Source organism: Neltuma alba, unplaced genomic scaffold (assembly GCF_004799145.2).
Source record: "Neltuma alba isolate B1F8T4 unplaced genomic scaffold, ASM479914v2 tig00011983_pilon, whole genome shotgun sequence".
NCBI classification, from domain to species: Eukaryota; Viridiplantae; Streptophyta; class Magnoliopsida; order Fabales; family Fabaceae; genus Neltuma; species Neltuma alba.
Genome location: NW_021636556.1, coordinates 18,821 through 45,861, shown reverse-complemented (window position 1 = coordinate 45,861; position 27,041 = coordinate 18,821). Strand labels below are relative to the sequence as shown.

General features: G+C 33.7%; 3 protein-coding genes across 4 annotated transcripts; all 3 read left to right on the top strand.

Moving 5' to 3' along the window:
* Nucleotides 1–3,099: 3,099 nt before the first annotated feature.
* Nucleotides 3,100–6,026, top strand: LOC114720420 (rhamnogalacturonan I rhamnosyltransferase 1). The gene is made up of 8 exons (XM_028906064.1): nt 3,100–3,608; nt 3,840–3,907; nt 4,067–4,155; nt 4,296–4,461; nt 4,551–4,840; nt 4,949–5,153; nt 5,252–5,409; nt 5,501–6,026. Exons 1-8 carry the CDS (start codon nt 3,233–3,235, stop codon nt 5,739–5,741), a joined length of 1,593 nt encoding a protein of 530 aa, XP_028761897.1. The 5' UTR covers nt 3,100–3,232; the 3' UTR covers nt 5,742–6,026.
* A 2,975-nt stretch (nt 6,027–9,001) lies between these two features.
* Nucleotides 9,002–11,341, top strand: LOC114720413 (rhamnogalacturonan I rhamnosyltransferase 1). The gene is made up of 7 exons (XM_028906060.1): nt 9,002–9,063; nt 9,158–9,246; nt 9,336–9,501; nt 9,620–9,909; nt 10,067–10,271; nt 10,355–10,512; nt 10,928–11,341. Exons 1-7 carry the CDS (start codon nt 9,022–9,024, stop codon nt 11,178–11,180), a joined length of 1,203 nt encoding a protein of 400 aa, XP_028761893.1. The 5' UTR covers nt 9,002–9,021; the 3' UTR covers nt 11,181–11,341.
* Nucleotides 11,342–21,162: 9,821 nt separating this feature from the next.
* On the top strand, nt 21,163–24,597 carry LOC114720417 (phosphatidylinositol 4-kinase gamma 5). Of its 2 annotated transcripts, XM_028906063.1 has the most exons (3): nt 21,410–21,471; nt 21,573–22,026; nt 22,159–24,597. In XM_028906063.1, the coding sequence occupies exon 3, from the start codon at nt 22,394–22,396 to the stop codon at nt 24,308–24,310; it is 1,917 nt and encodes a 638-aa protein (XP_028761896.1). In that variant the 5' UTR covers nt 21,410–21,471; nt 21,573–22,026; nt 22,159–22,393; the 3' UTR covers nt 24,311–24,597. The 2 variants fall into 2 exon arrangements, with proteins under 2 accessions (XP_028761895.1, XP_028761896.1); XM_028906062.1 differs by lacking the exons at nt 21,410–21,471; nt 21,573–22,026 and adding an exon at nt 21,163–21,401.
* Nucleotides 24,598–27,041: the final 2,444 nt, after the last annotated feature.

Genomic DNA, 27,041 nt, shown 5'->3' with positions numbered 1-27,041 from the left:
ATGTTTTGCTACATCCCCATGATTTATGAATGAGAGTTCTTGAAGCTGGAGTTACTTTTGTTGATTAGGATTTATGAGAGAACATCCAGGCTACTACCAATATTATGCCACAGAAAAACAGATGGGGGACCGAATACAGATTTTTGTATGCTGATCGCTAATGCTGGATTGGGTCCTTGTTTAATAATGAAAAAGGTGTGTTCTTTTCATTCACCTGTCTCTGTGGGATGAGGGGCTGTTTTTTGACCATTAAGGATGAGGGACTTGGGAGTTTGGTCTCGCTGAACAACGTGGAGGTGAATTGGACGTTGGGCTTTTTAGTTTTGACCCAAAACTGATGAAAGGGCCTGTACAAGTAACTGGGTTCAAGATTTTTTGGGGGGGGGGTGGGTCTGAATTATGGGAGTAACAATTTTTCTCAAAAAAATAAGGCATATTTTCTCATTTATGATACAGAATTTAAGGGGAGTTGTAATATGGCTATTAATTATATTACTCCTGTCATAAATATAAGATCTATTTTGTGATGTAAATTATATTACAAAATGAGTCTTATATTTAGAACCAGAGTGGTACTATATATATACTGATATATTGAGTCGTTTTAAAATTTTAAAAGTTAAAACATGAGTTGAGATGGGGACTCGAATAATTGTTCAGTGTTGTTTTGGTTTTCATTCCAGATTTCGGCCTTCAGGCTGCATGACAAAAAAATGAAATAGCATGGACACACAAATTGCCTAAACGAAGACCAATTCTTTTAATAAAAATTACTTAATTAATTTTTTTAATATTCGTATATTAGTTATTTACTTCTTATATTAACTATGGGAGGAATCATATGAAAATAAGATCCAACTTACCTAAATTTTTGTGACAGCGAACAAAGTGTAGGAACTGTTATCTTAGTCTTGTGTACATCATTCCACCGCCTTAATTGTTGTGTGTAAGGAAGCTCTGTTCCTGTATGATGTATTTTGTTGATTGAATGAAAATTCTTCCATTCTTACTCAAAAAGGAGGCTGCAAAAGGGGCGTATGGTGAAATAACACACTCTTATGGTTCTATTTACAAGACAGAAAGAAAATTTTTTTTATTCTATTTATAGGATAAAGTGAGAAATTTTTCATATGGATATACAATTTTATCATTCATTAATTATTGTGTTAATTTTTGCATTTATGAGATGTAATATAAATTAAACAGAGATAAAGTTAAAAAGTTGTTTAATTTTAATGAAGAGCTAAATGAAGTTTAAGTTTTTTTTTTAATTTATATGAAACATATTGGAAGTAGTTTATAAATATGACCCAAAAAATAAAAAAGGAGAGACGTGTTCTTTCTAATTGTATATGTGTCTATGTACATAGAGAGAGGGAGGGAGCAAATTAATTTGAGTCTCGTTAATCTTTGAATGAATGATGGACACTCAAATTCTTAAATGCTATGCCCTCTTTGTTCCTCTTACATTACTTTCAACTTCTTAATTTCTCTTTACTCCTCAATTCACCATGTTTTCTTTCAAATTCCCTTCCATTGAATCACAACCTTGAATTCGATTGTCACTATACACCAAAAAAATCTCTTTCAACTATACATCCAGCATCCACCCCCAAATAAAATAGTTCTCATATATATATATATATATATATATAGGGATAATTAATATGCAAATCTTATAGTTTCAATCAGTTTTTAATCAAATTTCTATAATTTTTTTTTTTTACTAGGTCCTTATAATTTCACATGTTTTTTTATCAAGTCCTTATAATTTTTTTCCTTTATCGGGAACTTATTGTTTTGTCTTATTTTTAATTTTAGGTCCTTGTAGTTTTTATTCTTTATTCTATAAATAATAAATTATTATAATAATATTATGTTAATATTATTTTAAATTTTTAGTTAAAGATATATATTATTTATTTTTCAATTCTAATTTTTATAATTATAAAATTCAAATTATAATAATAAAATTTTTTAAAATTAGAATATAATTATAAAAAATTTATAGTTAAGTATAATTGATTATTCTGATTAATTATTAAATATTAAAAGATTATATTAATTATTTTGTCTAATTATATGATTATTAATTTAAAACTAAAATTAATTTTAATGAATCAAGTTAATAAATAATTTTTTTAAACTACAAAGGACCTAATTAAAAAAATAAGTGAAACTATAAGAACCTAATAAAAAGAAAAAAAATAAAGGGGCCTAATTAAAAACAGGTGAAAGTAAAAGGATCTAATAAAAAAAAAATTTATAAGGACCTAATTAAAAATTAAATGAAATTATAAGGGTCCGAAGATTAATTATCTCTATATATATATATATATATATATATCATGAAGCTCTCAAGCAAGTACTCTTGATTAAGGGTTTTATATAACTATAACAAAATATTATGTATTCAATTGATAATTGTGCATATAAAATAGGATGATTGGCTAGCCATATTTCATGTATAATAATAATTACAAAAAACCAGATCACCTTACCGGAAAGATTATTTTTTAGCAAGTATACTGATTAAAAGTAATAATAATATAGAGAAAATCTAATTCTGAAGAAAAAAACAGGAAAGAATGATGCAATATTAAAATCAAAAGCATAAGGTTGAATGGAAGAAGAGCCCCCCCCCCCAAAAAAAAAAGGCAGAGAAAATGCAGTTGAGTAGATTTAAAAATATGCAGGCCAATGCACCACCCAGTTTAGTAAGATCTTCTCGCCTATGTGAGTGTAACTAATAACTACTCATAATTAAGAATCTAATAACTTGTTTGATTAATGAAATAAAAGTTGAATTATTATAAATATTCACTCATGAGATTATAAGAAAGAAACTTTGCAAATTACCCAGTGTCCTTGAACACATTTATCTTTTCATTGACATTGGACTTGAAACATTAAAATTAAAATATGACAGGAAGGCACTATATTAATATTGTGACAAGGGAAATAAATTAAATTTTATCAACATCACAGTATAACTGGACCATGCATGCCTTCTAAAAGAAGGAAAAAATTTTCTGCTTTTAAATACTCTTGTACATATCACGCTCCTTCCATTCTTATTGCTTTCCCTTTCTCTTTGAACTCCCAAAACCTCAAAAATTTCTCTGATTTCCATTTTCTTTTCTTAATAACCTATCAGGTTTTCTTCTGTTTTTGCTGGCTCTGTAAATATAGAAATAGGAACAAGTTTAAAATATATCAGATATAAGTAAGCATGGAAAAGAGGAAGATTGGTTTTGAGGATTCAGCAGAAGCAAAGGAGAAGGGATGTGATCAAAACAAGATGAATTACTTAGGAGTGATGATCAAAGCTCAAATTCTGAAGAAACTGGGCAGTTTTGGAGGGTTTAAAGTTGAGAAATTAAAAGGGTTTTTTCATGGAGATATGAAGAAGGGTGATGATCTGAATCTGTTGGTGTTCAATAAGTCCAATTCATCACAGTTCAAGGCATGGGGACTGAGAGTCACATGTGTCATGCTTCTTTGGACCATCATTGCAGTTTACTGTAAAGGCATTGGAGATGAGTTCAAACCCACCTCCTTCTTCAACACTGATCACTCTGCAATTTCACATTCTTTTCCTCGTCAAAGTAAGTGTCTTTATCTTCCATATTCCTTGCACACTGTAAACTTCCTTAAAACCCTCAATCATATATGCAATTTCCTTTCTCAGTCTCTCAAGCTCTTTATAACTACTGAAAATCTCATCAATCTATCAACATGAGTTTGGACTTAGCATAATTTCTAAATTCTTATAAGAACTCAGAAACAGATAGTTGAATGGAATATAAAGTTACAGACTTTTGCTTGCATGCATGCAGGGATTTATGAGAATAATGGGTATCTAATGGTTTCTTCTAATGGAGGACTCAATCAAGTGCGAGCTGGGGTAAGAATTGCTATATCTAAAAGTTTCTCCATATTTAATTTATCACTTACTATTTTAGCATATATGAGTTCTATTTTCAAAAGCTTCCTGGCTTCTTCGCTCTCTTTTTCTCATTCTGGGTGATATATATAAATATATGTGTATATATTTGTGCTGCAGATCTGTGACATGGTTGCCATTGCCAGATATTTGAATGTCACCTTTATAGTTCCTGAACTGGATAATACCTCCTTCTGGAATGACCACAGGTGAGTCTGAAATTTCATCAGAATGCTTTGTTGACATTTCAGTCCTGAAAAGCTTTTTCTGCAGCAACAGTAAGAAAATTAGAGGCATAATACAACTACCACAGAAATGACCCCTTTGAAAATCTTGGTTCACATGGCAGCCAATTCCAAGATATATTTGATGTGGATTATTTCGTAAATTCACTGAGAGATGAAGTTCAGATACTGAAAGAGCTGCCTCCCCAGATGAAGCAAAAGATTGAAACAGAGTCCCTCTATTCAATGCCACCCATTAGTTGGTCTAACATGACTTATTACTATGGAGTGGTATGTACCCTACGCATACACAGAACTTAGAACGAAAAAATTTTTGGAGATTAGGTTCTGACATTGTTGTATGTTATTAATATATGCAGATTCTACCTCGCATAAAGACATATGGGGTAGTGCACTTCACAAAAACAGATGCAAGGCTAGCAAACAATGGGATTCCTGAGGAAGTTCAGAGACTAAGGTGCAGAGTGAACTACCAAGCTCTGAGATTTACTCCTCCAATTGAGCAAGTAGCTAAGAAGATTATTAGGATTCTTAAAGAGAGAGGGCCTTTCTTGTCTCTTCATCTCAGATATGAAATGGATATGATTGCTTTCTCTGGTTGCAATGAAGGCTGCAACCAGCAAGAGATTGATGAGTTAACACAAATGAGGTTGGCAATCTTCCCCCTCTTGTGATTTGAATCTTTATCACTGCTTTCACATGATGTTTTGATCTGTTTAACGAAAAAAAAATCTTTTTTTTTGGGGGGGGGATTAAGGTATGCTTTTCCATGGTGGAAAGAGAAAGAGATAGACTCAGAGAAGAAAAGGAGAGATGGTTTGTGTCCTTTAACCCCAGAAGAAACGACTCTAACACTTCAAGCATTGGGAATTGATCCAAACATTCAAGTTTACATTGCAGCTGGGAATATATACAAATCTGAGAGAAGGATGAAAACCCTCAAACAAGCTTTTCCGAACTTGGTTAGTATTATATAATATTTTCATTTCTGCAACTGTTAAGCATCACTTGCTAATCATCTTCCCTGTGTAAATATACATGTGTATGTGCCTCAATGCAGGTTAAAAAGGAGACACTATTGGAAGCATCAGAACTTGAACCATTCCAAAATCACTCAAACCAGATGGCAGCACTGGATTACTATGTCTCTATAGAAAGTGACATTTTTGTTCCTTCTTTCAAGGGCCACATGGCAGAACTTGTTGAAGGCCACAGAAGGTTCAGTTTTTTGGCCCAGTAAACATATATTCTAGGCTAAACTATACAGGAAGAGATTTAAGTGTGTGTATATATATGTTTGTGGTTTCAGGTACTTGGGATTCAGGAAAACAATAATTTTAGACAGAAAAGTTCTGGTGGGGCTGATAGACCAGTATAAAAATGGGACATTGAAGCGGGAACAATTCTCCAGTTTAGTGAAGGCAACTCATGCAGATCATATAGGCAATCCTACTACAAGAACAGTGGTTCCTGGTAAACCCAAGCTTGAGGACTACTTCTATACTAATCCACAAGAGTGTTTGCCACAACTTGATGCTTCCTCACATTGATGATGAACTGGGTTCCAAGGCTCCAGATTTTTCAGTTTTTCTCAAGTTTTTGAACGTCAAGTCCAGACGAATTTTATGAATTAACACATTTTTCAGGTTTTTTCAGAGAAGGAGAGAAGAAGAACTTGGTTTCAAAGATGTATTATAAGATATTTTTGTCAGTATTTTTTTTTTCTGTTATTACGAATCAGCCTTTTTTATGTGTATGGGATATATTGTTGTAACTTTGCAAAGGCCAAGGGGAAATTGACCCTGCAATAATATATGAATCTTGGGTATTATTATGAATCAGCCTTATTTTATTATTTGTAGCTAAGTTCCAAAAAAAGAAAATGAAACAAAAATTCATTATTGATAAATTTTAAATGCTATCCAGTATTCAGGCATCACCCATATCCACATCTTGGAAGTTAAATCCACCATGCATGTCCATGTCAAAGAAATTAAGCAACTTTGACATCTTTAAATGCAAAATGTCAAGATATATAACATAACTACGCCTCCAATCAAATTAAATTGATTTGAATTTGTGATCGTGATAGTGACAATAAGTTTTAATTTTTTTTCTGCTTGAATTAATTAACTCTTAAATTTATTATTATAATGTATTACAAATTATTGATCCAAACACGAAAATTAACGTGTTTCATGGTGCGTAACACTTTCGTCATAGAATTACAAAATGAAATCATAAGGAAAATGAAGAAGACAACAATTAGTCGCAATCACAACAATATATATACCATCTCCAGTCATAATAACTAGATAACTAATTTAGAAATATTAAGAAAATTAGTTAATTTGGTTATATGTCATAATTACGTGTTGGTTTTTCTAAAATATCTTTTTCAATCATGTGCATTAGATGATTTGAATTATTCCTTGGTATGAACCCCTTACAATCAATAAATAGGGATATTTTAGAAAAAGACAGAAGACAAAGTGGATTAACATACTAAATTCAACCCCCAACTAGCTTTTATATTAAGAACTAGATGTAGTATAATAAACTAAAGAAGCCCAAATGATAGAACTATATTGAAGTTATTATATATTTTTTGATATTACCTCCGGTCCTTAATATAAGATCTCATTTGGCTTTTTGTTTGGTCCTAATTATAAGACCCCAATCCATTTTTTCTCTCATATTTATGCATTTTTTTCCAAGATAGTTCTTCTAATAATGATAGTTCTAGCCAATACACTTAATTAGCAAGGATATTTTAGGAATGACAACACTTATTTATTACAAATAACTAACTTAATTTACTTCCTTAATCTCCTCAAATAAGTCAACTGGGTCTCATAATTAGGACCGTAGGTAGTACATCGGAAGGAAAAAGTACAACTACGCTACGAGGGAAGGAGCTGCTAGCAATTCCACACTTTCTCTACTCAGGATTTGAAGACCCATGGTCCACTCATCGCCTTCAGATATCTGCCAACATGTTTTGGTCTCTGCTGATATTCTGAAGAGCCACTATTGAAGTTATTATATAGATTCTCGTCAAGAAACTAAAAGACCATCATGTGTCTATTCATGTTGTAATTACTATGTTAACATAGCTTCCCTGTAACCTAATTACTGATAAGCTTTCAAACTTGTCATTTCTCATCGACAATTCATTGCACCATAATTACACGATGTTAGCATATTTATTAATATTAAGAAAAAGGATTGAGAGACATCCTCCTTAGTCTTTTAATATTAATATCATATTTATTCATATGGAGATTACTTCATTTTCAAATCAGTTCAGCAATTTTAAACATTGAGAACAAAGGATTTGTCATAACTTAATGCCTTTTAATGCTTCGTTATCTAAAAAGTAAATGAAACACACACACGTTTAAAATTAATTTATTATATATAAAAGCATTTAACACAACAATGCAAGGAGGGTGGCTCCTAGAACCAGCTTGAGGGTAAAGCTGGCGAGGAGACCACTTTTTCTAAGCTTAGTCGAAGCTGTAATATGAAGCTTAACATTTATTCATCAAGTATGCATAAACTTTCTGGGTTTTACATGTAGAGAGAAGGGAAGTGAAGATGAAGATGGAGAAAGAAAAGATTGGTGGTAATGGAGAGCCTAAATTTGCAGTAGCAGTGAACAAGACTAAGGATACTGGAGGTGTTGAGTTGGAGATATTGAAAAAGTTGATTCTGATTAAAGCTGCGAAACCCAGAAACTTTGTTAGTATGGAATATTGGGTTAAAGGCGACAATCTGAGGAGTTGCATAAGTTCTCTTTCTTCACTGACTAAGATCAAACTTCTATTGCTTGTAGCCATTGCCATGTTGTTGGTGGGTATACTTCTGTTGGAGAGCACAACATGTAATGACACAATGAGTGTAAGGATCTCATCGCTGCGTTCTCCTCATCCAGTCCTTTTGCGTCCACCCGAAAGTGAGTCCACCATATGCTTGCTTTAATTCTTGCTTGGTTTATCTGCTATACAATAAGAATTCCATGATAGCTTCACATCCACTCATGTTGTGCAAGTTCAAATTTTTAAGAATGTAAGCTGCTTCAGTCCTCAACTCTTTCAAGAATATGAATCTGATCTTTTTGCCCATTGCTATTTTACCACTTGATCATATATATATATATATATATATGTAACAATGATTGAATAATGAGATAGCTTTAGAGGGTCTATTCCATGTCGAATTGGATCCTTTTCCGTTGTAGTCATGAATACAAGTACATAATTTCCTGCATCATTTATCTACTAGACTATAAAGATTCCATAATTGCTTAGCAATTATGCACGTTGAAATTTTTAAGAATGTAAGCTGCTTCAATCTTCAACTCTTTCAAGAATATGATCTGATCTTTTTGTCCATTGCAATTTTACTAGTTGATCTTACTTTTTTTATCAAGATTGAATAAGGAGATAGATTTAGATGGTCTAGTCCATGTCAAGTTGGATCCTTTGTGGTCATGAAAACAACTACATAAAATTATATTCAAAGATAGAGCATAGAGGGGAATGCCTCACTCTTATGCTGACCACCATGCAAAAATTTAGATATCAATATTGTGAGTTTAATGCGTAAATATGAGAATAAGAGGGGATATATGCATATTACTTCATTATGACTGGTCATGATTGAATAGAATAGTCTATCATCATTTGTATCTTTCTCCACCAACCATAATACCCACACTTCTGCAGCAAAAAAAATAAAAAATAAAAAGCAACCAGTTGATTTTTAGTGTACATGTACTCCATGATATGTTGATCTTCAGGGGTTTACCAGAACAATGGCTATTTGATGGTGTCAGCCAATGGAGGATTGAACCAAATGCGAGCTGGTGTGAGTATATCAGCAAAATTTGAATCCCCTTTTGATAAATTTCATGGCACTTGAGCCTTTTTTTATTCATGATCATGATAATTTTCTGCTGCAGATAAGTGATATGGCAGTCATTGCTAGATATTTAAATCTAACATTCATAGTTCCTGAGCTGGACAATACCTCCTTTTGGCGTGACAGTAGGTAGTTATGCTCAAAAATGGACCAAATTTTATCATTGCCTAAGAGCTCTAATCACTCTATAACATTATTTGTACCTTTGATTTTCACAGTCGCTTTGAAGACATATTCGACGTAGATTATTTCATTAGCTCTTTGAGAAATGAAGTGAAAATATTGAAGGAACTTCCTCCTGAGGAGAAGAAGAAGCTGGAGACAAGATACCTTTATTCTATGCCACCAGCTAGTTGGTCCAACTTGTCATACTATCATGATTCTGTAAGTTCCTAATATCTCTTATTTCACTGTTGAAAAAAGACCCAAGGTTCATTTTTTGCATGAATGTCTCTTATTTGAGCATGACAGATCTTATGTGCATCTTGTGTACACAATACAGATTCTTCCTCGAGTTAAAAAGTATGGGGTGATTCATTTTTCCAAAGCTGATGCCAGGATTGCCAACAATGGCATTCCTGTGGATATTCAAAAGCTGCGCTGCCGTGTGAATTACAGGGCCCTGCGATTCACAGCTCCAATACGAGAAGTTGGGAAGAAAATTGTAAGAATTCTGAGGAAAAAAGGTCCTTTCTTAGTTCTTCACCTCAGATACGAAATGGACATGTTGGCATTCTCTGGTTGCTATGAAGGCTGCAATAAAACAGAAAGGGAAGTACTGACAGAAATGAGGTCAGCACAAAGATCCTTCACGCTCACAAAATATACAATAAAGATCCACAAAAATCTGTTCCAAAATAGCCCTTGTTAAAGAAAAAGTTTCATGTATGATCAATTTAATTTGCTTATCTTTTAGATTAGAGTCATTTTAGGAGTTTTGTTTTTTCAGGTACGCATATCCATGGTGGAAAGAGAAGGAAATAGACCCTCAAAGAAAAAGGCAAAATGGTTTATGCCCTTTAACTCCAGAGGAAACTGCTCTGACATTAAGGGCATTAGACATTGACCCTCAAATGCAAATATACATAGCAGCTGGGGATATATATGGGGGAGAAAGAAGAATGGTACCTCTAAGAAAAGCTTTCCCAAATATGGTAAAATCATGATTGAACTTAACATGTATATTATGTGCTTTGGTATAATATGCTTTTGCTGATATACTTTGCCCATGAAACAGGTTAAAAAGGAAACATTATTAGAACCCTCTGATTTTGAGTCCTTCCAAAACCACTCAAACAGGATGGCAGCATTGGATTACGTTGTCTCAATAGAAAGTGACATTTTTATACCTACCTTTCCTGGCAACATGGCTAAAGTTGTTGAAGGCCACAGAAGGTAACATCTTATGAAATCACCTAAGAATTTGGGAAAATCACGCATAGATCGCGGTTAATCATTAATAGATCCTTGAATTTGACTTATTACTAATAGGGTTTTAGGGAATTTCTGTAAAAACAGATGGGATAAGTTGTAAATTTCTAAATTTTACTCGTAAGTATCATAGGAGGACATGTTTAAAAAAAAAAAAAAAATCCAAATTCATTGGTTTAGAATTTAACTGATATTGTTTGACAAGTCCTCCTGCAACATTTATGAATCAAACCAAGAAATTTACAACTTATCTTGTGTGTTTTTAGACAGGTTCTCCGGAAGATGTGTTAGTAATCAATTTTTTTCCTGGGACTTATCTATAATTTTTTTCTCGGAACTTTTTGACCAAATTCATATAATGAGACCAATTATTCTGCAGGTACTTGGGGTTTAGAACCACTATAACTCCAAACAGGTATATTCTAGTGCGTCTAATAGATCAATACAAGATGGGGAAGCTGAGCTGGGATGAATTTGCTAAAGCTGTGAAGGAAGTTCATGCTAACAGAAGAGGTGGTCCAACAGTAAGATCCCTGTTTCCAGTAAAACCCAAGCTGGAGGATTATTTCTATGCTAATCCTCAAGAATGCCTCCCAATAATGGATTCAAAATCAACCAAAACCTCCCCATAAAGACCTCAACTGTTGCAGCAAATGCAAGTTTTTATGCTCCGAAGACTACTCCAGGCCCATTCAACAGGACTTGAAAGTAGAGCCGTTGAGGTTTGTAAAATAAGGTTTTTGAGGTCTTGAGGTTTGTAAGATAAGGTCATTAGTCCTTATCAACCATCAACCGTCCACAAAATGAGTTAAGTATTATATATATATATATATATATATATACTCCTCCGGTCCTTAATATAAGACCCATTTAACTAATTTGATTATATTAAGGAAGTTAGGTAAGTTAGTTAATTATAATAAATGTGACACGTTTTTCCTAAGATACCATAATCATCTTCCTTAATACCCCCTCTCTCTTCTACTTGATTATGGTTGAGGGAATATTCATAGGGGTAATTTAGAGAAAATTAATAAATATGAGAAATGGGTCTTATATTTAAGACCAAAACCAACTCAACAATTGGGTCCTATATTAAGGACCGGAGGAGTATCATTTTGCTATAATATCGTTTGTTGGGTATGTCTGATCTGTTCTTCATTCATCTTTGCTAGTGGCACAGAGATCATCCCAAGATAGCCCTAACTGTAAGCTAAATAGCTCTTCCTTTCATCAATGGTGTGTTTGGTTTTCTGTTGGAAACCAAGCATGCACTAAATAATCACTCACGACTGCTAAACGCTAATTCCAATACGGGATTCAATTTTGGGTCAAGCCTCCCCCCCCCCAAAATGAGGGGCCGCGGGAAGCTCAAACCTTGGGCTTTTCTGGCCCAAAAAATTTCCCTTTCATCACAAATGCCCGAATCTCTAATTGGGCTGAGTTTGAGCCCAACCAAATGGGCAGGCTGATAATCATTTTCCAAAGCAAAAATTCAGGCCCAAAAACAAAGAAATATTTGAACTATATATAAAGACTTTGCAGAATAATTTCAGTAAGATTCTTGACACCACGAGGGATGCAATATTCAAATAATTTGATGTCCATTGTGTGTGTGTGTGTGTGTGTTGACACACAAACACCATCTGAGAATGAGAATCTGATGTAAAATACGAGACTGTGTGTCTTCATTTTATGAAAAGAAAACAATGGGACCTATGGCAAAAACAAACAAGAAAAAAGGTGAATGTAAAAAAAAAAGGAGTAAAAATTAATAATTGGGGCGGCTCCATTTGTCCTGTGAAATGGGAACACCACAATTATTTTTTAAAAAAACAACGAACCATGGTTGCGGGGGTAGCTGCATTGAAAATTACTTGAATGGTACAAATTAGGATCAGAATTCAGAGGCAGCAGCACATGGGCGGTTCAGTCTCTGACAAATCTGAATGCTTTCATTGCAATTTAGTATTTGATTCTTATCCCCAAATTTACTTCATCCCTAAGATATTAATTAGTACTTCCATTCCAATTATATTTTTATACACTCTTATTATTATTATTGGTTCCTATGAATGTGCTCTCTGCCACCACTAAGGTTTCAACATGTGCAACCTAGAGATTATCCAAGTTTGGAACCACCAAAAAATTAAAATAAAAAATAAAAAAATCAGATCAAATTAAAAAAAACAGTTCTTGGTCCTCATCATCCAACCTAACACATGCTTCCTCTCATCTTAATCATAATTTCCTTCTTTTCTTATCAATGTGACCATTTAACAACCTTCTCCTTTTTTTTTTTTTTATGATAGATTGATTAGTGGCAGAGCCATTCCTCGCATTTGAATGAGGTCTCAAATTTAAATTAAATTTGTATGGGTTTAAATTGAATGTAATGGGAAAAAAAAAACCTTCCTTTTCTTTTGAAAGTCAGGAACTCAAGGGCCGCAGCAAACTCTGACAAAGGCCTCTATTGGATTTGATTCTTTTCCATTATGCCATTGTTTTGGTTTTGAGCCAATTTGATAAAATTGCAACGGTCTAGGTTCATTAAAACTTTCACAAATTAGTAAATTTAATCAAACGGTTTATAGTTGCAATCATCTGTCTCCTTAGATGATAATTTTCTCTTGGGAAAAGATTGTAAGAGAAATTTTGAAAAGGCTTACGAGAAAGTCTTCACGATGCTACAAACAGTAAGGTAAATTGTCAACATGCCACATGGTGAGAAGTATTCAATAAAGCTGTTTGCTGGAAGAACGAGTTTTATGTCCGGCAAAAACAGAATTTTAATATACCCTTCGGGTCCTATGTATAAAAGTTATTTTGAAATGTAATTTATATTGCAAAATAAATTTTACATTTACATTTAGAAATAGAGGAGTAGAATTTTGAGAAACAGTTCTCATCAAATGATAACTTGATAATTTATTTGACTATGTGTAGCATTTTGATAAAAATGCCCATTTCTATAAGTTCAAGTTTGAATGAGAGAAATTTTGAGAGAACTTCTCACCTTTTTTGAGAGAGAGAGAGAGAGAGAGAGAGTCACTGTTTTTATTATGATGTCAATAATAACATATATAAAACTTCTCTCATTTAATAGTATTGTGTTAGGAAAAGAAAAGGAGAGATCTTGATGACTTGTATGTGTGTGTGTAATTTTTTTTTTTTAAAAGCAACGAGGTGGTGTTTATAATCATAAATAATATATTCCTCCGATCTTAAATATAAAATCTATTTTATAATGTAAATTACACTACAAAATGGGTTTTATATTTATGAACGGAGGAGTAATTTATTTCAAGTGATGATATTCTATGCTCTCTCATTCTAAACATAAGAATTAACATAGAAATTTAATTTAATTCTAAATATAAAATATTTTTTACTTTGTCTCTAAAAATCAAGGAATTTTTCATTAAGAAAATAGTTTTCAATGCAAATAATTGTTCTCCATGAGGATCAAAATATAACATGCACAAATATTTAACGTACAAACCCGTATGTATAAAAGGGTGTTTGGAAGCACCTAAAAGTCATTCTCTACGGAACGAGACAAACTCCTTCACGTATTTACTTCGTATACCGTAAAAATACTTTTAAAATTATAATTTGATTTCTATCCAAACAGTAGTTTGAACTTGAGATGTGACATCTCTTTTAAGGCAGGGACCAGATCTGGGGCTTTTTGTACCAATACAAATAATCAAAAGGAGTAAATGATATTTTAGTTTAGTTACATAAAAAGCAAGAAGTCACAGTTTTATCCCGCTTGTAATGATCCAGGTCGTCAATACAAATCTTTTAAATTCAAATAATAGTAATGAAAATTAAAAGGACTGTTTTTAGGGAAAAAACGACACGAATTTTTTTAAAATTTAGCTAATTTTTTAATATTGAAAAAGGAATTATGTAATTTCTATACTCACCATATGTAGTTAGAAGAGAAGAAGAGGATGGGAACATAAATGGGGGAGGGTGAGTTTGGTAGGTGAGGAAATGAAGGGAAAGAAAGAAAATATGAAAGAAAAGACTCAGAAAGGATACATACAATGAGCGGGAGAAGGAGACAGCTTGAGAACCAGGGGGCGAAGATGAGGCCATAGGAGCCCACGGGATTCATACAAGATTCCAAAACTGATTCCCAAAATTCAAGGCACTTATTATTGGAAGGGCAATAATGAAATTACGTGTGTGGCAGGTATGGCCCAGAGAGCAGGGCTACATGATGCCTCCATGACGTGATATCGTTCCTTTCTCTACAAAATTGTCACTCTTCTCTCCCTCATCCAATCCATACTATGCCCACAACCTCTCTCCAGGTGCATTGTACCGCCAATATATTATCGGCCAATAAATTATTTTTAAATTTATAAACTCCAAAAAAAATTATAAACTCCACAATTAATATGTTTAGCTCCTGTAATTTTAGTATTGTTAGTCCCTGTACACAAGTTAACAATGCTAAAATGGCAAAATGAAAACATCTAATTAAAAAATAGAAATATACAGGTATTAAATTAGAAATTAAAAACAAAGTATAATTACCAGCAAAATACTACCTCCGGTTCTAAATATGAGAGTTAGTTAACTAATACTAGTAGATCAAAAAAATAAGTTAAGGTAGTTATTTGTAATAAATAAATGTTTTCTTTTTTAAAATATCCTCACTAATCAAGTGTATTGATTAGAATTGTTATTATTAGAAAGATTATCTTAAAAAAAATATAAGCATAAAAAACAAAATAAATTAGAATATCGCATTTAGAATTAAAATAAAAATTAAATAAAATCTTATACTCCTATGGTTCTTAATATAGAATCCAATTCTTGAGTTGGTTTTAATTCTAAATATAAGAATCATTTCTCATATTTATCAATTTTTTCTAAATTACCTCTATGGATACTCCCTCAACCATAATTAAGTAGAAGATGGAAAGGGGTATTAAGAAAGATGATTATGGTATTTTAGAAAAAACATATCACATCTCTTATAATCAACTAACTTATTTAATTTTTTTAATCTAATTAAATTAGTTAAATATATTTTATATTAAGAATTGAAAGAGTATTAAATACAGGAGACAGAGGGAGCATATTGAAAATAAACATGGGATAAACTTTAACGAAGGAACGTCCCGTAGGTTGGATCCTAATGGATTCAAGGATTCGTTTGACCAAAAAGATGAGGTCAAAAGTCAAAGAATCCCCCGAACCGTGATGCATGCATAGAATAAGCGCGTATGTACGTGAACGCAACTCCCTCGCTAAGTTGTTTATTCGACATTGGTATATCCGGTAGGATAACGACAAAGCTACGTGGAAATATGACACCGACATGTCTGAATTTTGACGAACGACTTTGTCTCCACGTGTCTCAGCACGTGGATTCTCTCACACCCTGGGTAATGATTCTCTGCATCATACTCAATTGGCCGGCCCAATGGCAATTATCCTTTTTTATTTTTAAAAATAAAATAATTGTTGGCTCCTTGTGCCGAAATATGTCCACCAAATCTCCACAAGGCCACAACGGCGGATCCCCCGCCCGGCGAAGTTAGCCACGTAAACCTTAACGGTAGGTTAATTTTTTTTTAATTCTATTTTTATAATACTCTTCCGGTCCTTAATATAAGATCCATTTAACTAATTTGATTAGATTAAGGAAGTTAGGTAAGTTAGTTAATTATAAAAAATGTGACACGTTTTTCTTAAAATACCATAATCATCTTTCTTAATACATCATCTTCCTCTTCTATTTGGTTATAGTTGAAGGAGTATCCATAAGGGTAATTTAGAGAAAATTGATAAATATGAGAAATGAGTTTTATATTTAGGACCAAAACCAACTCACTAATTGAGTTCTATATTAAGGACCGAGTATTATTTTGTTTTGTTTTGTTTTTAATTTTTTTAATCACCACAAAATATTTTGTTTTATTTTAATCGCATAAACAAGATGCAATGAACTTTGTCTCTTTATTTTTTATCTATTACGAAAGAATGCAAATTGATTTATTACGAAAGTGTCTGATTGATTTATTAAGAAAGATGTTGGTAGTGTTTTAGAATTTGGATGAAGAAAAAGACATAGTTGTCACGTATAGCGAAGCAAATAATTAATCATGGGGAAACTCTAGACATTATAATTGTGAGTAAGAATTATTATAAATGGAGACAACGATATTGCACTAACCAAGGCTAATCTCTGCCACCAAAGATCTAGGTGGCCATGAGCACCTATACGTGCAACTTAATATAAAACCTATTTAATTAATTTGATTAGATTAAGTAAATTAGTTAATTATAAAAATATGATATTTTTTTTAAAATATTATAATTATCTTTTGTAATATCTTTACTCCCTCACTTATTTGATTATGGTTGAGAGAGTACCTGTAGAAATAATTTAGAAAAAATTGATAAATATAAAAAATAGATTTTATATTTGAGATCAAAATTAACTTAATAATTAGGTCCTATATTAAGGAACGAAAGGTATTATACATTTAAGTAATTGGCTAATTTAGTTTAGAGTTCGTGCCTACCCCCTTCAGTACAGATATCTCGCTTGAGAAACAGATTTGAGACTCAAAAAGATTGAGGGTGTTTGGATGAAAACCAAACCATGATTTCAGAAGTGATTTTACAATTTACGAGATAAATATATAAAGGAATTTATCTCGATTTGTAGAAAAGTGCTTCTCAGAAGCACTTTTCATGATGCCCAAACACCCCCTTAATGAGATCTTACACTGTTAAACCAACTCTATATTCGTACTACACATATTGTTTAAAATCCAATAAATTTTTTTCTTCTTCACAATACTCTCTCCAATCTGCATGATAATAAATCACATTTGTTAACCCTGTCTGAATTACAGTACTCTCTCCAAACTTTTTTTCATATTCATAGAGAAACACTATAAGTAAATTACAATAAGGATAATATTTAGAAAAGGGTTTATTAACAACCCACCAAATAAATTAATTATACGACGAACCAAGAATTTCTTATACATGTAAGACGTCCTATATTTGGTATTTGAGGGGTGAGTGAATTTCATATTTTAAAAAAATTATTAAATGATTTATTTCTTGTTGGCAAAAATAAGATTTATATATTTCTTTCTTTGTTAGTAATCAATGCACTCATTAGTGGTTAAATAGTACTTATTTAAACACCACAGATTTTAGAAAATTTTTAGATTGATTTAACCAAAAAAAGAAAGATTATTTAATAATTTTCTTGGTACGCGTAAAAGAATATTTCTGTGATATTTTGATGACATATAGGGAGCTCGTTACAATCAAACTTGCGCTATTTCCTGATCTGCAAGTCATATGGTTTCATCTGAAATTTTATTATATGTTTTGATATTGATTATTTCAATACAAAAAAAATTACTCATTATTAGCAATAATGTCAAATAGTAATGTTAATACTACTTCCGGTTCTTAATATAAGACCTTGTTTGATTTTTATTTTGATCCTAAATATAAGACCCCAATCCACTTTGTCTCTCTTATTTATACATTTTTTTCTAAGGTAATCCTTCTAATAATGGTAGTTCTAGCTAACACACTTGATTGGCAAGAATATTTTAGGAAAGACAACACATGTTTATTACAAATAACTAACTTAACTTCTTTCCTTAATCTCCTCAAATTAGTTAGTTAATTCTTATATTTAGGACTAGAGGTAGTATAAAATATAGAATTTTTAGTAAACTACAGTATTTTTTTATTCACAACTAACTTAAACCATTTTTTTTTTTTGGGAAATCTTGATTTTGAGAGACGATCGTGACTCATGATATGGGATGTTTAACTGCCAAAAATGTTCACTTTCTTGACAATCAGGCCTGCCTACCATAAAAAGGGGTAAACTACTTTTATAAATATATATGTATTGTGTGTGTGTATATATATATTATTCTTATTATTAGAAGAAAGTGATAAAGGGAATTCAACGTTCAACAAAGTCAAAGTGCAAAAGAAGAAGTGCTTGTTCTGGTAAACCACAGCGAATGTCTACACCTTTTGTTTCCTTTGTTTTTTTTCCCCCATATATTAGTACGCCTTCTCTTTTTTGGTGAAAAGAGAAAAAGCATAAAATTAAAAGTTAAAATCCATCAATTTCTAAAATACGATTTCGGAGTGAATGGCAAAATTGTAAGCTCGCAATTCATGCTTTCTATTTAAATTTCCACAACATCTAAAGTCAATGAAGTATAAAAACATACAAATGGGAATATAATACTACAAAATATAATTAAAAATTTATTATATTTTTTCAAATAAATAAAAAATTAGCATCTTATCACACAAAAAGGGGGCCTGATGAGAACACAGAACAGAGAGATTTTCAACAAGGAATCTTCCCATTTATAATTATCATCTTCATAAAAAAAATAATTTCTTTTAAAAAAAATCAATGTATCACGTATTTATGCATTATTTATTATATAAACTATATACCTTTGTAAAGTTAGCTCATATATATACTTCTCTATTTTTATTTATAAGTCAAGTTGAGAATGTGTTTGAAGTAGTGTAGAACACTAAACGTAAACACATCTCTTAATAAAAATTTAAACAATAATTCATCATGTTATAAGAAACTAATCTTTTGTACTGATATATAATATTATTATAAGAAAAATAATAAAAAAAAGAGCTAAAAATTATTAAATTTTAAATCAGATTTGGTAATAACACTTTATTTGGTGTTAACAATACTGAATTTGTAAACGAGGACAATTTTTTATTAACATTTTTTATTTGACATTTAATAATTTTTAGTTTTCTTTTTTGGTTATTTTCGCTATATACATTTATTAAATCAACTCACATGGCTGGGTTAGCCCACTAGTTCCTTTAAGGGTGGGTGCAACTCTCAAGGCTATGTATTCTTCTTTAATTTTATGCCTTCTTATCTCACATCAATTATCGAGGGAGCGAGGGAGAAAGGGGGGGGGGGTATAATGTAATTTCAATGGTACATTCTCTAAACCACAAAAATTAATCTGGGAAACCAAATAATTGTTTATTTGTGATGAAAAAAAACATCATTATTTTTCTTTCATCGAAAAGTCTATATTTTATTGTGTAAATTACTACCGAAACTTGCAATCATCAAAGCAAACTAAATATTTATATTGGCTCTAACTAGCTCTATCTTACACATTTGACCACTTCACTCTCACATATGCTTCCATACTTTTAAAAATAGGTTTTTAAGTGCTTTTACATGAGATAAATATATAAAAAGAATTTTATCTTATAAAATATAAAAATGATTTTTTGTTGAAAGTGATCCAAATATCAGATGAGCTACAGAAGCTAAAGCTGTGTATGAGTGTTTTTTTTTTAAAGGCTAATTGTATAACTTCAGCTCAAAAGTTGAAATGTTTTTTTTTTTTTACTAATATTATATTATATTTGTTCAGATGATAATGACATAAGATTATAAAGAAGGCCATGTTCGTGATTTCTCATCGACAAATATCATCAGTATAAAAAAACACAATAGTTATAAATTATGAGTAATAAAAATTATCTAAGATAATGTAAATTATAACTTACATAGTAAAACACAATATCTGTAAATGGTTAATATAATTTTTTGTTTTTCAAGTTTGTCCTAATTTTAGTATTAGTTCCTCAAGTTTCAAATTATAAGTTTTGGTTTTTTAAGCTTCTTTTCATCAAAAACATTAGTCCATATAATTCAATAAAAAGCTGGACCATTTTGCCTTTAAAATGATCAAAACTTATGATTTGAAACTTGAGGAACAAAAACCAAAATGAGAACAAATTTGAGAAAATAAAAATTATATTAATCTTTTTATAAATTATAAAATAATAAATCACTTAAAATTATATATCATCGTACTTCATTAAAAAAAAATTTGTTTTGAGACCAAAACTAACCTACACAATTAATATAATTAATGTAATAGTGTTTGTGCTCAGGAGACTGAGAATATCATGATGATGGTCCATGATGCTTGCCACTTGGAGGGTGAGTCTATCTTAAGAAGCAATTTCTTTCTATGGATCCGGAACACAGTTGTTTGACAGCGACACAATCAGGATGATCCGTCCGATCAATTTTTGTCCTTTTGGACCCGTCCGATTTCCGCTGCCTTCCTTTGATAATAATGCCAAAAACTAGCCGGTAAGATCCATCATCAATCAGAAATGGGCAGAAGCATCTGATCCACATTCTCTGATTCAATCCACACCGTAGATCAGATCTGAAAAAAGTGACCATGTGGGGCCCAACTAGGCCCCAAATCCATTGGCCTGGAGTGCGGCCGCTTTGACAGAATCAAGGACCATCAGATGGACACTGCAAATTGTAGTATGTTACACTCTACAGTCGACACTGACTCTCAGCCACGTCATTGTCCACTCCCTTATCTCCACGTCACCCTCACCCATTCCCTTATACTATCTGACGGTTCACATCCTTTTCCGTTCACAGATCCAACGGTCATGATTCCTTGTTCTGGACTTCTCACCCTGGCTCAGTGTGGGGCACAGAGAGAGAGAGAGAATCATCATGTTTGTATATTAACCCGACTGAAGCTTTCGCCTTTGGGTTAGAGAACGTTCTGAGGGCGAGAGGATAGAGAGGGAGGGAGTTTTTACCTTTGTGGGTTTTGCTTCGACAAAGGAATCCTCCGAGTCAACCCGAACGAGTCCTTAGCGTTGTACGGTCGAATACTCGGACTGGGTTCGTGGTTCCTTCTTACTGGACCATTCTTCTGATTCATCCTCCACTTTCTGGCCACTGTAGCTTCGGGGATTTAGTTTTTTTCATGTTCAGATCTCGCATTGTGGTGAGTTGGTTGCTTCAGCTCAATGAAATTGTTTCTGCCTATGGGTGTACTAGAGCTCCAAGGGGGTTGGGTACGATTCCTTTGAGGAGTATAATGCATTTTCATTTCAACAATTTATGCGGATGTTTTTCTTTCCCGAAATGGCTGAATCCTTTCTTTCATTGAATGAAGGAGCTGGGTGGATTTTCGTTTTGTGTCAATGAAGCTAGCAAACCAGCTGTCTTTGGCTCATTTCTTTCTTCTCTCTCTCTCTCTTTGTTGGTAGGAACCTGTTTCTGCTTGTGTCTTTGGTTTTTTGGGTTCAAATGATGGTGGCTTATGTAAAGCTGGGTCTTTCAGTCTCTCTATACTCTTGGGATTTCTTAGCGCCTAAACAGGATTCTTTAATTTATTCAATGATTTTCTTTCTGTGTTTTTCTGTTTCTTACAGTTTTTTTAAACTTGAGTATTGAATGACCGATCATTTTATTGAGGAGGTTTCGCAATTCTTTGGTGCACTGTTCATTGTATCAGCTATTAGATGCAAAACTGATGCGTTAACTATTTTTCCTTAACTTTCTAATAATTATCAGGACTTAGAGAAGCATGAATGATGGATCTATCCGTTCACAATATAGTGGTGCAAGTGCGTGCGAAAATTATATAATGACTGCATGGATTCACTTTGAAGTAATTGAACTGAACGGGAATTTATGTGTGGATTTACTTTGATTATGGCGGTTATTTGAATTTTGATTAAATTTCCATGCTTGTGCAGATTTTATGTTCTGCTAGCCGGGCGTGATGGCCTCCTCCATGTAGTGATCACCCTGGATCTTTTTTCTATCTCCAATCCTGTATCCGTCCTTCAATTTTTTTCACACGACGGCTCCGATTAATGATCATTGGGGAACAAGACATTGGCCTCACTCAATCTCCTTGGGCCAGCTTTCCAATTTCTGGGGAGGGAAGAAGCTTTCTTCCGCCATCATTTTTGCTTCATTATTCAGTTGATGTCTCAAAAGTTAGACAGCCCTGTTCAAACTCAGATGGCTGTGTCACTAATGAGGAGTCCCCACGGTGGGGAATATCATGGAAACAACAGGATCGAAGGAAGGCAGCCTGCTGGGAGGAGACGAGTTTTTGTGCAAGCAGAAAATGGCTGTGTCCTCGGCATGGAATTAGATCGTAGAGACAATGCTCACACGGTGAAAAGGAGGCTGCAGCTTGCCCTTAATGTCCCAACAGAAGAGAGCTCACTAAGTTTTGGGGACATTATTCTGAAGAATGACCTTAGTGCAGTAAGAAATGACTCTCCACTTCTTCTTACTAGGAATCAAATGCACAGAAGCTCATCCACTCCTTGTCTCTCACCCGTTGGAAGGGATATCCAGCAGAGGGACAAGAGTGGTCCTATTGAGATACTGGGGCAATCAAATCGCCTTGATAAAACGAAGCAACTGGTCAAGGACACCGTGAAGGCAATTAAGATGGGGATAGATCCAATCCCTGTTCATAGTGGACTTGGAGGTGCATACTATTTCCGGAACAGTAGAGGCGAGAGTGTTGCCATTGTGAAACCAACAGATGAGGAGCCTTTTGCCCCTAACAATCCCAAAGGGTTTGTTGGTAAAACTCTTGGACAGCCAGGTTTGAAACGCTCGGTGAGGGTAGGAGAGACAGGGTTCAGGGAAGTTGCAGCTTATCTGCTTGACTATGACCATTTTGCAAATGTGCCTCCAACTGCCTTAGTGAAGGTTACCCACTCAATCTTCAATGTCAATGATGGCGTCAATGGGACTAATGTTCGGAGGAAGAATTTGGTAAGCAAAATTGCATCTTTCCAACAGTTCATACCACATGATTTTGATGCCAGTGATCATGGGACCTCTAGCTTTCCAGTTGCTTCTGTGCATCGTATAGGGATATTGGACATTAGGATTCTTAACACAGATAGGCATGGCGGAAACTTGCTAGTCAAAAAGCATGATAGCATGGGGAAATTTGGCCAAGTGGAGCTCTTTCCTATTGATCATGGGCTTTGCCTACCAGAAACTCTGGAGGATCCATACTTTGAGTGGATTCATTGGCCTCAGGCTTCAATTCCATTCACTGAAGAAGAGCTCAATTACATAAAAAATCTTGATCCAGTTCGAGATTGTGAGATGCTTCGTAGGGAACTGCCCATGATACGAGAGGCTTGTCTGAGAGTCTTGGTACTCTGCACTATTTTTCTCAAGGAGGCTGCTGATTTTGGCCTATGTCTTGCTGAGATTGGTGAGATGATGACTCGGGAGCTCCACAGGGGTGAAGAGGAACCCAGTGAACTTGAGGTGGTATGCTTGGGGGCAAGGAAGATGCTTGCGGAGAGGGAAGAACTATCTCCAAGGACTGAGTCGGGAGATCAGGAATTCCAGTTTGAGATAGATTGTGATGAATTTGGGTTCGATTTTACTCCCAAGATGGCGTTTGATGATCCTTTAACCATAGCAACTTTTCAATGTGGATTTGGGAGTGGACGTGGTCGCAACCCACTTTCCAAGCTTGATGAAAGCATTGAAGAGGGAGAGGAAGAAAGTGATGGGGAAGATCCCTTAGGGTTTGTCTCGTTTCCCCGTCAAACAATCCAAAATGTCTCTAAACTTTCTGTGTCACTGAAAAATACTATGTTAGGCGAGAAAACCCAGAAACATTCAGGAGCAGAAGTGGATGACGGCTATATTACAAATGCATCATCTGGACACAGGAGTGCCAGTGAGCAGCTTCCTGCAAGCATAAGCTTTGTGAAGCTAGCTGATATGAGTGATGAAGAATGGGCAGTGTTCCTGGAGAAGTTTCAAGAGCTTTTGTATCCGGCATTTGCCAAAAGGAAATCCATAACTTTAGGTCAGAAGCAGAGACAGAGACTTGGAACTTCATGCCAGTTTTGAAGTTGAGCATTGCGTTGCTATGATATAGGACTTCAGAGTGAAGAATAAGAGGCTTAGTTATCTAGGAACGAGGACTGTAGGATAGTTCTTGCTTATAAAATTGTGATGAGTGCTTGTATTTGGGAGTGAGGGTAGGAAATGTTGTAAATACGTTGTTAGCCGGGAAGCATTTGTTGCATTTTGATTTTATGATTTCATTTCTTTTTTTTCCCTCCAGGACCATCTCATGGTCTGTTTGATAAATAATTTGTAGGATAAAATCGTGAAATGAAAACTTGTGTATATAATGAGTTGTCTATTCCCTTATTTTGTTTTTAATTAAATCACACATTTACTTAAATCACTGAGTAACTCCTTAGCTCTGTGGCTGAAAAGGCTGTTCCAAGCCAATGCACTTTCAAGAATGATGGGAAACAGATAAAATATAGCATGGTTTCGATTTGTGGAATCAGAATATTGCAATCAACTGATAGGAGCCTGATGACTAGTTTAGACTATGTGCAAAGCATTTGCAAAAATTTCTATTATAGCAAAGACAAAAACTTTGAAAATACTTTAGCCAAACATGCTTTTCTGGACAACTTGGTCTATGAATAATACAAAATAAATATGACCCATTTGGTCATTTTCTTATCCTAAAGCACGCTGAAGAGACTTGGTATCTATTATGAAGTCCCCTCTAAATCATCAATACAGGGGATTATTCTTGGAGCCATCTGTGGCGTCACTTCACAAGTCCGGCTCACCCATTTTACATATGCCATCTCAGAGACTGCTCACGTCGCCTTCTGTAAATACAACTGGCTACCATGTGTATATCCTTTTTCTGCCGTCGCATGCATCAAATAATACAATTTTCTTTCCTTGTGGTGTAAGCAACAAAGATAAAGGATTTTTTTTTTTTTTTTAACTTCCGATATTTCCCAGCGTGTGATTTAGATTTGTTTTGGAGTGAATTAGAGTCTTGTCTTATGTCATGGTCGTGCTAAATTAACAAGACAGCAAAAGAGAAACATACAAATGTTGCCGATGCTGACATAGAAGCAGCAACAAAGATATTAACAACCAATTGAAAAAAAAAAATCACATAAAATAGTCCCACCAAAGATTTCACCAAATTAAATCCTTGTTCGGCCTCTCAATAAGTTGAAGAGCTCAACTCTTGTACACTGCTGGTGCTTATTTAGATTTCAATGTAAATATACTATCTCTTCAACTCTCTTGCCCACGGGAAGAATAGGTCAAACAGAGAGTGAAAAACAGAGCTACTCTGTTCCTCTCTTAGATTCAGTTCTACTCTAGTAAATAAGGATGCAAGTATATTAAAAGCCAATCCTACTAAAGAAAACTATGCTTACCTGTAAAAAATATTCTTAAATTTTTACGACTGGCTCAATAAGATGGGCTTTAAACCGGGCGCTACGGTACATCTTGTGCGGTTTTGGAATGTCACTGTCAGCGATATACATTCAAGTTAGCTGGAAAACAGGATAAACTTGGAAATTTGGTGAGGGTCTTGATCAATGATTATCTAAATTCAACAACAACATCTGTGGGCCGGCCAGGATTTTTCTGTCAGAGGTTATCTAGTTTATTTGACTACGGTTACGCTGGCACGGTTATGATCTTGTACTGGAAAAGTATCAGTTAAGGTGTTGCATTCTTAGAGATTGGTCTGATTGTGGATATAGAAAAAGTGAGTTTGATGAAGTGGCAGCCTAATCTATAGCTATCTTTTCTTTTATATTCTATTAATATTCTCATTTAAGGGTCCCCTAACCTCAAGCTTTTTAATGGTTTGTGATTTAAGATATAATAATTATATCAGAGGAGGAAAAGACAAAAACAAGAGTGAGACTTAGACTTGTCTGGTTTTTTTTTTCCTTGATTTAATCTCAAAGCAAAAGTGACTGCAAATTTCTTCGTTTGGGAAAACAGTAAGAGCTAAGGCAAAAATGCAATTACAGTGCATAAATAGTTAGCCTAACTCACTTCTTGCTGACAAGTAGATTAGAGTTGAAGATATAAATGTAGCAAGTCTTCTTTTGACATTATATCTGAATTCTTTTAACCAAACAATAAATTCACAGAATCAAAATATGCATGAAAAGCTGTGTCTTGACATCCACAAAAAACTGCTAAAGAAAAGAAAGGTATTTATGCACCCTTTTAAATAGTTAGATGTGTCCGGTTACCTGTGAACAAGGAAGCAAACAGGTGTTCATATGCATGTGAGTTAAAAGTATGAAAGTGAATCAAAGCTGTGAACTTTTTCATGTGAATCAGTCACTGATAAGAATAACATCATGAACCCGAATGCTTGTACTTGACAATTCTTTGATGGAGTAACTCTTGAGGTTCAAGTTTTCTGCATAATCAAAGATTGAGAATAAAGACTAAATCATCTAAATGACTTTTTAGATTTGTTGAAATCACCTTTACTTCCTCTTTAGTTTTTAAAAATGCATCCCACTTGATCTTTGCCCATAAACTTGTCTTGCAAATTGGTCAGCCATTGTCAGATCATGAATGGTCATCACCTTCTTTGTTGGTACATGGACGATATTTCATAGGCATGAATTGTTGAGGTGATGAAATACACAGAAAGATAGGGTGTGTGGTGTGGGGGGCACTGAGCTACAAGGGAAGATCCAACTTGGAGGGCATTAGATGATATTTTATATTTTTGCCTTTAATTATAACGTGTGGCCATTATTAGTACTGCTTTGTG